Source organism: Pongo abelii, chromosome 14 (assembly GCF_028885655.2).
Source record: "Pongo abelii isolate AG06213 chromosome 14, NHGRI_mPonAbe1-v2.0_pri, whole genome shotgun sequence".
Classification (NCBI taxonomy): Eukaryota; Metazoa; Chordata; class Mammalia; order Primates; family Hominidae; genus Pongo; species Pongo abelii.
In genome coordinates, this window is record NC_071999.2 from 75407746 (window position 1) to 75423717 (window position 15972).

Sequence of the window (15972 nt, forward strand, 5' to 3'; positions counted from 1 at the left end):
GCACATTGTGCACATGTACCCTAAAACTTAAAGCATAATAATAATAATAAAAGAAAATATAGTATTTATGTATATCTTAACTCATAGCCTAGGAATCTTAATAGATGGTATATAAATAATATTAAGCAATAAATAGTTGGAGCTCCAAGTACATAGAAGTGATGAATAAAATGAAGATTTTAGAAAGACTTGATCAGAGATCGGCCTATAAGATAGGTAATCTTTAAATTGCAGAATACAGGGAACCTTTTTCTGATTTATTAGTTATAAACTCTATTATTCTAATGATATTACAATGGCTTTTACAAAAATGACAGTCATCGTTCTAGCACTGTTTTCCTCTTTTTCCCTCTCAGGAGAATTCAGAAGAAAAAGATAAACTCTGGACTCCACAGGACTCTATCTATCTATCTACTTATTTACCTACATATCCCTCTGTCTATATCTATGCCTATATTAAAATCTGTATCTATCCTCTAAATTTAAAATACTTTGATTAAATAATTCCATGAATTTACTCCACAGGAATCTTTAGGATTGATCTTCTATGCTATCAATTTCACTCAGACATTGAATCTCAGAATTTTTTTAAATTAATTTTTTAAATTGTTTTACATGTCTGTCTTTTATTTTGTATGGGTAAGTTGACAGAATAAGTCTTATTTCATAAATTAAAAATAAAAAATCAAAATATTATTACATTATTATTATTATTTACTCTTTTTTTTTGGCAACGGCATGTTATGTTAGAAAAAATATGACTATTGAGTCAAGGAATCCGAGATTAAATCCAAAGTTTTCCTTGTAAAATGATGTGAAATAGGGAAAGTTAGTTGACTACTTTTTTCATCACTTTTTGTACAATTAAAATGACATAAATGGTATTTGTATTATAGGGTTGTTGTGAGAATTTAATCAGTTAACAAATAGTAGAATGAACAAATGACCATTTTTTCCTCTACTGTCCTAATATCTGATCATTCTTACTTTGGAAACATATACACACATCAGTGTTCTTGGAAAGCAAGGCTTGTATTTCACTATTGATGAAAGTAAGTTGAGCTACTTCTCTTTCCTCACCTTGAAAACGTAAGGCCAATAGTGTGCTTCCAACAAGAGACTTTAAATCTGGAGTGACCAAAGCAAAGAAGGAAAGATTGATTTTGTTTTGTATTTGTTTTGCGTTGTCAAAGGTTGAAGCAACATTAAGTTGGGAGGAGAATGTAACTTAGAGCTACCTAATACATCTAGAGTAGGTAGAGGCAGAGACGCCAGCTGAAGCATCCAGCGTCTTTCCATAGAAACATCTTTGTCCTCACCAGGCATTCACCGAGATGTAATTGTGGTCTCTATTTAACTATCAAGCTTCTTTTGGTTTTAGCCAGTTCTGACACATTTGGTCAATTTTCTAAGCTAACCATTATGTTTTCAAAAGATTCCTCTTATTTATGCATCACTTAGTTTCTCCTTGTTGTAACCATATAAAAGCAACCTCTTATAGTGACATTGTCAGGAATTGCATGAATAACAATCTTCAAATATCTACTAATAATAAGAACACTGGCAAAAAATATTAAAATCAAACTCTGGAAACTAAAAATAAGGCTGGGAACAATATAGGAAGCATGTATTCAAGAAAAACAACGAAATCTAGAGAACAGTGAGGTTTAAATATGCTTATTTTTATCTCCTTCTCTGTAATGTTGTGATTGCCACGAATCCACCACAAAATATTCCACAAAACTGAATATGAGAAAACATTTCCCAGTTCATCCATGTGATACCTAAACCAGACAGAGATATGATAACTCTAGACCAGTATCTCTTGTGAATATAGATGTGAAATCTTCCACAAAATACTAACAAATAAAATACAGCAAAATATAAAAAGGGTTCTACACTGTGACTAAGTGTAATGTATTTGAAAAAGACAATGTGTATTAACATCTGAAAATTATTAATTTAATATACTCTACTAATTGAAAAAGGACAAAAATCACATGCATATTTCAATAGATACAGGAAAATCCAATACCCTTTTCATGATAAAAACATTCATTGAACTAGGAGCCGGGCAAGGTGGCTCACGCCTGTAATCCCAGCACTTTGGGAGGCCAAGGCAGGTGGATCACCTGAGGTCAGGAGTTCAAGACCAGCTTGGTCAACATGGGGAAATCCCATTTCTAAAAGCGAAAACAACAACAACAACAAATAAAACATTCATTGAACTAGGAATATAAAGGACCTTTCTTAGCCTGATAAAAACATCTATTTTAAAAAAAGGAGGAACATATTTAATAGTGAAAGTCACTTGTATAGTGAGTGCTGGAGGGTCAAGCCATTGCCATAGGGGAAACACACACACACACACACACACACACACACACACACACACACAAAAGAAAAAATAATAATACAAAGAAATATATTAATCTATTAAATATGTTCAGCCAGATTTCAGGATACAAGTTAAATATACAAATACAAACTGTATTTCTATACACTAGCAATAAAAAATCTGAAAATGAGATGAAGAAAACAATCACATTGATAATAATATCAAAAATAAATTATTTAGGAATAAATTTAGCAAAATAGGTACAAGACTAGGGACCTAACTCAACAGAATGACAACTCATATACAGGGTTGGAAGATTTATTTTTTTTTACGTGGCAATACTCACAAATTGATCTGGAGATTCAATGCAATCAATATTTAAATCCCAGGTACCCTTTTGTAGAAATTGATAAACTGATCTTTTTATAAAAAATATGGAAATACAAGGGACCCAGAATATCCAAAAATTCTTAAAATAAAAACCAAAGACAGTGTGATCACACTACATGATTTTAAAAACTACTACAAGGCTTCAGTAAACAAGAAAATGTGGGAATGACATAAAGATATACACATAGACTAATGTAATAGAATTGAAAAATACAAAAATAAACCCTCACAGTTATGGCCAATTGATTTTTGACAAGGGTGCCAAGAATTCAATGGGAAAGAAAGGTCTTTTCAACAAAAGAAGCAAGGACAACATGCAAAAGAATGAAGTAGAACTGCTATCTATCTCATGACAAATACAAAATTAACTCAAAGCGCGGATCACATTTCTTAATTTAAGACCTTAAATGTTTGAAATCTAAAACTTTAAAAAGACAACATAGGCATAAATCTTCATGAACATAGATTAGAAAATAATTTTTTAGATATATCAATAAAACCACAAGCTAAATAAATAAATAGAATTTCATGAAGTTAATAACTTCTGTGCTTCAAAAGGCACTATTAAGAAAATTGCAGAGCGTCAGGAAAAATAGCCAATGCATGCTGGGCTTAATACCTAGGCGATGGGTTGATAGGCACAGCAAATCACCATGGCACATGTTTACCTATGGAACAAACCTGCACACCCTACACATGTACTCCAGAACTTAAAACTAAAAATTTAAAATTCATAGAATGGGAGAAAATATTTACAAATCTTAGTCTGATAGAGGACTTCTAACCAGTGTATCAAAATGTAAAAGGAACACTTATAACTCAACAATAAAAAGAAAAATAACCCCAAGACAAGAATGGGAAAATATTTCAATAGAGCTTTCTCCAAAGAAGGTATACAAAAAAGATTCTCAAAAATAATTAGAAATGAGAAACTAGAGAAATGCTTATAAACCTACAATGAGATACTACTTCAAATATACTGGGATTATTTAAATAAAATCACAATTTTAGGCAAAAATGTGAAGAAACTGGTACCCTTGTATGTTGCTGGTGTGAATAGAAAATGGTGCAGCCACTTTGGAAAACAGTTTTGCAGTTTCTCCAAAAGTGAAACCAAGAATTAACCACAGGACTCAATAATCTCACACCTAGATATATACCAAAAAAAAAATTGAAAACATATGTTCAGACGAAAAGGCATATATAGTAGTTTAAGTCATAACAGCCAAACTATAGAAACAACCCAAATATCCTTCTATTGATGATGTATTAACAAATGTGGTAAAGCTTAATAATGGAATATTGTTCATCCATAAAGGAATGAAATATCAATATACACTATCTGGAATTGAATTTAAAACATTGTGCTACATGAAAAAAGCCATACACAAAAGGCCAGAAATTGTATAATTATTTTTATATGAAATATTCAGAATGAGCAAATCCACAGAGATAAAAAGCAGATTAATTGCTGCTAAGAAAGACTGAGTTATTAAGACTGACAATGTGTTGGGTATAGGATTTCTTTTCAGGATGACGAAAATGTTTTGGAATTTGCTAGTGGTGATGTCTGCTCATCTCAATATATTCAAACACACTAATTTCTGTACTTTAAAATTTAATTAACTTTATGATATGTGAATTATATCTGAATTGAAAACAAACTAAAAGCAGAAACAACCCCTACCATATATTTAATATATAAGATGTTGCATAGCATATAAAAAATCCATAATAAATAATCACTGTTATGCTTTACCAATTTCTCCTCAAAACACTTAACTGAAATAGTGCATTGTAGTAATGTCTTATTCAATTTTATATGATATAAAATATCATGAAAAAAGATAATATATAGAATTATGTGCTTAAAGACTTAAGTGATAAAATAAAAATTTGTAGCATACTGAGAAAAGCGTGGTCTTAATTTGTTTAATTCCCTGGGCAGATCTTTGCTCCCTTGATGTCACAGAATTTAAATGAATATAATTTTATATGTAACTTTATCCAGCAGAATGATCATTTTTCCATAGCTGTGAAACATTTTAAACCACGCAGTTTTAGCAACTACAGAACTCATGTGACTTTCTCATAAAATCATGTAAGTTTTTTTTTTTACATAAATCAAAGGGAAAAAAGCTAGATAAGTCAAAACACATTTTGAGGTTTCATTTTTTTCAATTTTTAAAATTTTACTTTAGATTCTAGCTTCTTTTCACTTGAATGTATAATATGTTATTATATATTCAATTTTGTGAAACCTCTGCATACCACACATAGATACAAATTAATGGTGTGGCAAATAAAATGATACATTTTAGTTTCTGAACAAGTAGAAACCTAGCACAAACTGTTGGTTTCACACTCAAACCCAATCCTGCGGATTATACTGAAGAGAGAGTAATCGTATATATTTGAGAACCTAACATCATTTGTGACGTTCTGAGTGAGACAAAAATTTAGAGTACTGCCTTGAGAAAATATCTGGGAGGAAAACTTGATATGTTCTTTTTTTACTACCCCATATTGTTCCCTTAGGAAGAGTTACTGCATGTTTCCTATCCCTCAGTGATGATACATCAGTGTCAGTGCAGAACTTGCCAGAATTGGATTGTTAACATCACAATGCCATCAGAGCCCAGCTTGAATGAGGAATTTTGAATAGCAGAAGCAAACAGACTTGCTGGTCATGAATATTACCTTCTCATTTAAGCTAGGAGCTCTAAGGTTAAGGCATCCACAGATAAGAAAGAAAATCTTAAAAGGATTTATGTGCAAATGGAAGTAAACAGATGCAACCCCTGCGGCCTACATACCAGGGATTACAGCAAATAGGTTGAGCAAAGTCAGCTTACAGGGTTAGGGCTTCATGCCCAGCTGTAATTCCCCCAGCTACTCCTGATTGTTTTAGTAAGATACAAAAACGTACCATATGCCTTAGCCCTTCATACAATTACCCAAAGTATCTAATACTGGCCACATGAGTACTCAGATAAAAGAATTACGTATTTCAGAGGCCGCAACTACCATTAACCAGCATTAGAAGAGAAAGAGAAAGAAACAGAGCATTAAGAAATGGTGGGAGAGAGGAATAGAAGAGTAGGAAAGAAACAGTAGGAAAAAAAAGAGGAGAAAAAGGATGAACAGCAGAGAAAGAGGAGAGAGATAAAGAAAAAAGAGCTGGGGGAAGGAGAGAGAAGGAAGATGAATCTACAATAAAGAAGAGTTAAAGAAGCAGATAGGAATTTGAAATAGGAACAGTACGTAGCCTAACACAGATAAGGGAGAATATGAAAACCACGAAGAAGAAGAAAGCAATGATAATGAATTAACAAGTAGGGATAGCAAGAATGCAAAAAACAAATTTAATTGACATTAAGATATCAATACATGAAATATATACCATGATGCACACAGATTAAGAACAATACAGAAGGCTGAATATTAAAGTTAACTCTCAGGAAAGGATAAAGACAAAAATATAAAATAAAACTTAATAATATGATAGATTAAGGAATATCAACATCTATGCAATGGAAGTCCCTGGAAGACGGAAGGAGGTAAAAATCAAAGGCTGAAACTTTACATTGGAAGATCAGCAATCTTAGGCCAAGGATGTTTACTGTATTTGAGTACGATACATAATGCCGAACTTCCTATGATTCAACTGATCATAAAGGAATATGACTGATTTTAAAGGAAGCACTCTGTCTCATTGGAGAATACAGATATCTTGTGCCCCCAACAACCTGGCTTTAACTGACTGAACCTTTTATTGGTATGTAAATCAAAGGCAGTCTTCTACAAGGGCATTGTCAGCCATCTTTCCTTCTCTCTTTCTTTCCTTTTCTCTCTCTTCCCTCATCAATCTGTGTATATTTAATTTCTTTAAATTTTACTTTGGATTGATGGTGGAGTAGACATGAATGCAAAATACAGTGCTGGGAATATGAACATTGAACAAGTATTAATTTTGCTTACCTGTGAATGTCTAAATCTGTGGATTTGCAATTAAACTCTGTTATCTGTCTAATACGTATATTCTAAATATAGGAAAGGAAGCACTTAGTCAATTTGCTGGCATATTTTAGATCTTCAAAAAAAAGTAATTTGTACTTCTCCTTACAATCCTCATAAGACAAAGTGTAAATTCAAGAACTGTTAGTCTTTATTAAATTGTTCTTTATAATACGTATATAGGACTTTACAATTTACAAAGTGATTTCATAGTCATTTTAGTTATTATATTTTTGTCTACTTAAAAACCTTGAATTGGTGGCAAATCACGAAACCAAGGCTGAGTTTAAATGCTGGCCCCAAATCATGCAAATAGAAAGTGATAAATTCAAGATGCACATCGAGATCTGAATCCAGGTATAGTTCTCTCTAGTTCCTGGTTACCCCATAGCAGGGAACAGATAAATCCTACCATAATGACTTATGGTGCCAGCAAATGTGTTGCTCTTTCTCTAAACCTTTATTGTCCTCTTCCCCACAGATTTTTCAAAGTGGAATCAATTAGGTGCAAAGACATAGATGTGCTTATTCAATAATGTGAGAGAAAGCTACCTGAAGTTTCACTCAACCCACATTAACTATTTTTCCCTCTGGGTTGCACTACTTTGGCCTTTCCATGTTACTTCATTTTTCCATATTCAACTGTACATATCGTATGATCTTTGAGGACAGCTTGAGGTCTACTTTGAGGATGGCTTGGAGTCTACTCTTTTAGAGAACTTTAATATGTATCTCAACAGTTTAAATTAAGATTAGTAAACACAGGAAGATGTCAAGAAATTTAAATAAAAAATATGCTTCAAATAAACCCATAATTTACTTAAAGATAATGATAATTGATGACACTGTCATAGTTTGGATGTTTGTCCCCCCAAAACTCATGTTGAAATTTGATCTCCAGTGTCGGATGTGGGGCCTACTGGGAGATGTTTGGATCATGGGAGCAGATCCCTCATGAATGGTTTGGTACTGTCCTCATGGTAATGAGGTCTTGGTCTATCAGTTCCCTCAAGAGCTGGTTGTTAAAAAGAGCCTGACACCTGCTCCCGTCTCTCTTGCTTCCTGTGTAACCATGTGATCTCTGAATGCATGGCCTCCCTTTGCCTTCTGTCATAAGTGGAAACGTTGAAACTTTCACTAAAGGCCCAATATTCGAGCTGGAAGAATAGTGAGCCAAGAAACTTTTCCATGTTAATTACCCAGGTTCAGATGTTCCTTTATCGCAACACAAATTTACTAAGACAGGCATCAATAATATATTTTACCATATAGTTACATTATCAATAACATGTTTCTAAAAGTAATATCAATAAAGTAAGAGATCTTACCTAGACCATGTCTATGTGTTGACATTGGTGGTAAGACAGTCCATGTCTTGGTTTTGGGATTGTAACATTCAACAGTGTTCAATGTCTTTAAGCCATCTCGACCTCCAATTACAAACAGTTTGTCATCAATAACAGCCACACCAAACTGCAACCTTCTGCCGTTCATCATCCCTGCCTGGATCCACAGATTTGTTCTCAGATCGTATTTCTCTATAGTTGTAGCTCCTGATAAAACATAAAATCAAAAAGTCACCAATTGCTATAAATCCAACAAACAGCCTGCCAAAGCAGGGTACAAATTAGGATGTGAAAACACTCTTGTCATATTCATTTAAAAAAAAAAAAAGTGGCAGGAAAACAAAAGGAGTAGTAATTCAACTACTTTATTTTCTCTTCTTGGCAGACATGAATGATCAAAATAGACACAAATGTTCATCTTGTTTGAATTACATAATGGTCTCATGCTAAACTACTGATTCTATAGAAACATTGGTGAGCATGACCCAGTTCTGTCAGTGGATTTTACAACTTCCCTCTATCACATTTGTCATTTAAAAATGTAGCGTAATACCAGCTTGAAAAATATTTATGAAAGCGCTTTTAAATAATGAAGCTATGCATGTTATTTGGATCATTTCTGAAAGTTAATTCAATAAACTATTACCATATTTTTCTTTAAATTTGTCATACGCCTTAAATAACTGAAGGTTTTAAAAATCAATTGTAAGATATATAAGTAAATATTTGCTATGCTTTTTAAACCAGCTTTTAAAAAATAATCTGGGAAATAGCTTAGGCTGGGCGCAATGGCTCACGCCTGTAATCCTAGCACTTTGGGAGGCTGAGATGGGCGGATCACAAGGTCTGGAGATCGAGACCATCCTGGCTAATTAACGGTGAAACCCTGTCTCTACTAAAAATACAAAAAAAAAAAAAAAAAAAAAAAAAATTAGCCGGGCATGGTGGCAGGTGGCTGTAGTCCCAGCTACCCAGGAGGCTGAGGCAGGAGAATGGCATGAACCTAGGAGGCAGAGCTTGCAGTGAGCAGAGATGACGCCACTGCACTCCAGCCTGGGCAACAGAGCGAGACTCTGTCTCAAAAAAAAAAAAAAAAAAAATCTAGGGAATAGCTTAATAGAATTTTAAGAAATGATCTTCTATCCTGAACAATCATGTTAGAATCTCTAAATAATATAGCTTATATTTCTTAAAAGCTTTTTACATATAAGTTTGAGAAATGCAATAACTCTGACTAATAGAAATTGAAAGAAGAAGCTAAATTGCTGGTGAGATTTGTTTTAATGGGTTTAATTACCCAATTCTCATTAAAAATGCCTGTGTAGAACAAGCTCCCAAATGTTTATATGATATAATATAAGCTAACAGACACTGATCTTGAAGTAGTGTTTGACTTAATGTTCAGATTCACCTTCACCAATGTTACACCTTCAATCATGAAACATTTCTACAAAGCAAATTAACATTCTTGTGTACTTTCACTTAAGCACTGATGATCTATTTCACCTGTAATAAAAGTTTGCAAATCTAGGGAATATATTCCTCTGGGGACTCATTTACTCTTTAGAACCGAACTAGTAATGAACTAAATGAACATAAACACTTTCATAACAGAAGTTTTGCTAATTAAAGTAAAAATGATACAATTTATGCTCAATTTTTACTTAAAGGTAATAGCAATAATTAGATATCTCAAATCTGCTTTCTGATATTGCTAAAAATATAGGTTCATTCCAATATATAATTTTGAAGTATTAGGAAATTATTGTTATTGTTAGGATAAAAATAAATTGCAATGTTCACAAAAGCTATTCAATAGTGTTTATTAACATGTATAATATTTTAAACAAATGTATTTATTTTATATTTTAATATATTTATTATATTGGATACTGAATGTTTTATTCATTTGCCTTCAAATCAAAATTCTAAAGCAAACTACATAGTTGAATAACTTCAAAGTCATCTGGATTCTGAAAACTTGATAACTTTTATATCATATGAATGCATAACTAAAAATTAAGAGTTGTACACAGGTGGCCTGGTGCGTGGCTCACGCCTGTAATTCCAGCACTTGGGGAGGCCAAGGAAGGTGATTCATCTGAGGTCAGGAGATTGAGACCAGCCTGGCCTCAAACTCTGTTGAAACCCCATCTCTACTAAAAATACAAAAAATAAAAATAAAAATAAAAAAATAGCCGGGCATGGTGGCTCATGCCTGTAGTCTCAGCTACTCAGGAGGCTAAGGCAAGAGAATCCGTTGAACCTGGGAGGCAGAGGTTGCAGTGAGTCCAGCCTGGGCAACAGAGTAAGACTCAGTTGCATAAAGAAAAAAAAATTGTTTACACAGATATCTGTCTCTTGTGACTCTATTTGACCGATGATGGCAGAAGAAAGTGATCTAATCCTAATTAACACAATCTCATTAGGCTCATATTTTCTCGTATGAGTGGACAAGGAAGAAAGTATTTGAACAACTGTACTTCCCACAGACTCCAAAGCCTTGCTCAAAACATTTGCAGGGAATTTGAGGTCCAGTTACCCTCCTCAGAGGAAACAGTTAGGAATGAGTGAAATTAAGACTTCTGAGTAAGCAAAGGAGTTGCGATTCAAAAAGGAAAAGTCAGGAATTGATTTGGATTTCAAAGCCTCATTCAAATGAGCTAGATAAGTCTTAAGTCTCAATACATGACAGGATTTTTAACCGTTACAGTTTTTCCTGTAACTTCAGTCTTCAAAAGTGACCTACTCACTTATCCTAGTAGCTACAGCAGAAATAGGAGCTTATTTCCATCTTCATTTTTCAAATTAGAATTTATATTAATTTACTATGGCTACTGTTAAAAATATTTCCAATTTAGTGACAAATAACACAGATTTGTTATCTTACAGTTCAGGAGGTCAGAAATCTGAAATAGTTATTTCTGCACTAAAATCAAAATGCTGCCATGGCTCCGTTCCTTTCTGGAGGCTGCAGGAGAAAATCAGTTCTCTTGCCTTTTCTATCTTCTAGAACAGGGGTCCCCAACTTCCAGGACGTGGACCAGTAGTGGTCCGTGGTCTGTTAGGAACCAGGATGCACAGCAGGAGGTGAGCAGCACCCTGAGCTCCACCTTCTGTCAGACCAGCTGTGGCATTAGATTCTCATAGGAGTGCAAACCCTATTGTGAACTGTGTATGGGAGGGATCTAGGTTGCTCATACCGTATGAGAATCTAATGCCTGATGACTGGAGGTGGAACAATTTCACCCTGAAACCAACCCCCACTCTCTGACCCCTGTCCATGGAAAAATGTTCTTCCACCAAACTAGTCCCTGGTGCCCAAAAAGTTGGGGACTGCTATTCTAGAGGCCACTACATTCCTTGTTACTCCATCTTCTATCCCCAAAGTCAGCAACATTGCATTTCTCTGACATTGACCCTTGTGATTACAATGGGCTCATACCAGTTTAATCAGACATAATGTAGAATAATCTGTTTATGTTAAATTCAGCTGCTTAACAACTTTAATTCCTTCACAAGCTTTATCCCACTCTTTCTGTGTAACATAACATATTCACAGGTTCCAGGGTTTAGGATATGGACATTTTTCTGGGCAGGGTGGGGGGAGGTGCATTATTCAGCTTACCTCAGAAACCAAGGCCTATTTATACTCCAGTCTTCAATCTTGCTTAGTTATATAAAGTTAAGCAATACAAAATGAAAAAGGATATTTTATGTTTGTAGAGCTTACTCATACTAGCCAATACAATTGATTTTCTTATTCAAATGTCAGCAGGTATTGTAAATGTTTTATCTTCTTAAGAATAATAAAATTAAGGTATGCTTTCTCTTTTTAATGAAAATTATTAATAATAATATCCTTTATGGAATTTTCTCACCAATGTACTTTATTAGCTTTCAGTCTAAGCCACCTAATTCTATAATTATTATTAATTTATCAATTTGTGAGTTCTGTTGTTTTCTTTCGTTTATAAGACTGTATGTATTCCCCTGGCTATTTTCTGAGTCAGAAGAAAAGGACAAAGTCAGTCGTGAGTAATTTTAGCCTTTGTTGTCCCTTAGAGAAAAACCAATATTTATCATAATATAGATTACAAACAGAATACAAGTTAGAGTGGACTGCTGCAATGCTATGTAATAAACTTGGAAGGGATTCAAAATGAAAGTTTACTTTAAGACATAATTATTTTGGGGTTACTCTGTTAATGAAGCCATCACTGGTATCTCAAATACCTACAAGGTGAAGGCGAATTACTCTGTGCGTAGAATATACATTATTCGGGTGACTACCTAAAGCCCTGAATGGACCACAATGCAATCCATGCTTGTAACAAAATTGCACATATATACCCCATAAATTTATTTAAAATATAATGAAATGTGGGACTGCAGGCATGACAGAGTCCTGACCACTTCTGTTAACTGAAGAATGCCCACTCTACCAAAAAATAACAATCGCTACTTTGTTGTTGCCATTGGAAATTCTGGCTGAGTATTACCAGGCTTTTTGACTTATTAAGAGGAGGCAGAAATCTGTATTTTTAAAATGTGCAATCTCCAAACAATAAACATATATAATAATTTAAATAATGTTTAAGTACATAAAAACAAGCACATGGCCACATCTGCCATAGAGAACTATTATTAGAAGTGGTTATATCCACATTGTTTTTTCTCTTAAACTCAAGACTGCTGCCATTACAAACATATCAAGGTTGCATTTAGCTTTAGTAGGAAATTATGTTGTCATTCTGTGAGCTTTTGTACAGTAATAATATTATTTTATAAAACGTATAATAAAATCTAAAAGAATCATAAAGTATCTTAACCTAATGTACTTACATAATTCAAAGGTGAATCTCATTCATCATATATAGAAAATCTGAAATAATATTAGATAGAAATTTTTCTCACTATTTGATATAAGACAACATATATTTATGTCCAATTTTATAAATGATAATTTATTATAGACTATATGTTAGTTGAGAGATAGGTGTGTAGCATTTGTAGTAATATCAAATTTTGGTACTGAGTTATTAGAAATAATTCCTACAATGCCCATTGATTATTTTCTTTTTATTATTTTTTAATTTTACTTTAAGTTCTGGGATACACGAAAGAACATGCAGGTTTATTACATAGGTATACATATGCCATGGTGGTTTGCTGCACTCATCAACCCATCATCTAGATTTTAAGCCCCACATGCATTAAGTATTTGTCCCCTTTCCCCCCTAACCCCCGACAGGCCCTATTGTGTAATGTTCCCCTCCCTGTGTCCATGTGTTCTCATTGTTCAACTCCCACTTATGAGTGAGAACATGCAGTGTTTGATTTTCTGTTCCTGTGTTAGTTTGCTGAGAATGATGGTTTCCAGCTTCATCCATGTCCCTGCAAAGGACATGAACTCATTCCTTTTTATGGCTGCATAGTATTCCATGGTGTATATGTGCCCCATTTTCTTTATCCAGTCTATCATTGGTAAGTATTTGGGTTGGTTCCAAATCTTTGCTATTGTAAATAGCACTGCAATAAACATATGTATCCATGTGTCTTTAAAGTGAAATGATTTATAATCCTTTGGGTATATACCCAAGAACTCCCACTATTGAGTGAGATTCTCAAAGTGGGGGGGATAAGGGAGGAGACCATCCCTCATATTGTCTTATGCCCAATTTCTGCCTCCATAGAGAAAAGAAGTAAAAACTAAAAGGCAGAAATGAAATCCACAAGCAGACAGCCTGGCACCACACCCTGGGCCTGGTAGTTAAAGATCGACCCCTGACCTAATCAGTTATGTTATCTATAGATTAGATTACAGACATTGTATAGAAAAGCACTGTGAAAATCCCTGTTCTGTTTTGTTCCGATCTAATTACTGGTGCATGCAGCCCCCAGTCACGTACCCCCTGCTTGCTCAATCGATCAGGACCCTCTCACGCACACCCCCATAGAGTTGTGAGCCCTTAAAAAGGACAGAAACTGCTCACTTAGGGAGCTCGGCTCTTGAGACAGGAGTCTTGCCGATGCTCCCGGCTGAATAAACCGCTTCCTTCTTTAACTCGGTGTCTGAGGGGTTTTGTCTGTGGCTTGTCCTGCTACATTTCTGGGTTCCTACAATGTCCATTGGTTATTTTCTATAAAAAGTATTTATAAGGCTGGTCTGAGTGCAATTGCATTTACAACTAATCGATCATAACCAATTACAGATTTCTTTGTTCATTCTCCATTCCCACTGCTTCACTCGACTAGCCTTAAACAGAAGTATTCATATAACCAAGAGAATTCATGATACATATATTATTAAGAGCTACTTGACACTTTAGGGACATTTTAATTGAAATATTATTCTTAAATAAATATTGAGTAAAGGTGTTTTGTGCAGGGAGTTTTAAATAAGATATTAATAAATAATATTTAGTGAATACTTCCTTTGCTCTAAGAGCTTTACCTACATTACTACATTTCATTTTATAAAAGCCTGATGAGATACATATTATTATTGTGTCAATTTTTACATAGAAAAAAAATTACAGAAAACTTTAATTACTTGCACAGCATCTCTCGGTTAACACCTGGTACATCCACAATATTAACCTGGCTCTAGAGCCCACTCTGAGAAACACTTCTTTTTGTGACTTCATCACAGATGTAAAAAGAGTTAATTGCAATTAATATATGCAGTGGGTAGAATTTTAAAAATTTCCCTTTCTGAGATTGCATGACCTATTTTCCAGAACCTGTGCATATGTTGAAATATCAGTCCATGAACTGCTACACTATATAGCATTGTTGACTTTACAATAAGAATAATATCTCGCTGGCCCTGATGACGTGATCCCCTGAAAGTGAGACATTTTTTTTTCAGGCTAGTGGTAGAAGGGGAAGGAGAGCTTTCTCCAGTTAGTGGTAGAAGGGAAAATCAGACAGTTTGAAGCATGAGCAGGACTTGACTTACTGTTCCTGGCTTGAAGATGGTTCATATAAGAAGGAATGCAAGTGGTCTCTAGAAGCTGAGAGTGATTCTGACCTGACAACCAGCAAGAAAACAGTACCTCAGTTCTACAACCACAAGGAATACATTTTGTCAACAATCAAAATAAATTTGGAAAAGCTCCAGATAAGAGTATAGCCTAGCTAACACCTTGATTTCAGCCTTTTGTGATCTTGAGCAGAGAATTCAGACCTGCCACCCCAGGCTTCGAACCTACAGAACTCTGAGGTAATAGATGGCAGTTGTTTTAAGTCACTTTTTCTGTGGTAATTTGTTACAGCAGCAGTACAGTTTAGTTCTTTCAAATGTGCATTTTTACTATTTATAAAGTTTTGGTTTTTCAAGTTCAATAATTTAACCAGAAGATATTATATGTAATACATTAAATACAAAACTACTTTCCTCATGACAAAACAAACAATAGACTCCTTTCTCAAAATATAAAACTGAGAAAAAATGGTCAAGATGTTATCCAAAGTGCAGTTCTGGGTCTCTCTGGAGATATTCACTTATATAGACAAATACATATTTTTTTGTGGGGGGAAATAGTAATTAATGTTTGTATACTCTAGTTAGGCAATACAGACAGCAGAATTTGTTCCTACATCTATAATTCAAGCAAATAGCAACCTCACTTATCTTGCATACAGCACAGAATTCAGTGATAAAAAGTTTTCTGAACTGACAAAAGAGATGTCACAAAAAAGCTCCTAAAAAGAAAATAAAGCTCTCTTATTCAACTCACCAGAGAGATCTTTACCTGTTCTCACAATGACTTTTTACTGCAATTTTAATGCAATATTAGTAACTGGACTTCCAAGCCATTTTACAAACTCATAAAGTAGAATGATTTAGGACAATTTAAAGCAGCAATGGGTGGC

General features: G+C 34.1%; 1 protein-coding gene across 1 annotated transcript in view; it reads right to left on the bottom strand.

Moving 5' to 3' along the window:
• Positions 1-15972, bottom strand: part of KLHL1 (kelch like family member 1) — a 423432-nt gene that overhangs the window by 90294 nt on the left and 317166 nt on the right. Inside the window, exon 7 of the mRNA XM_024230886.3 lies at positions 8074-8298. Coding sequence (XP_024086654.2) covers positions 8074-8298 — 225 coding nt within the window. The remainder of the gene's footprint in view (positions 1-8073; positions 8299-15972) is intronic.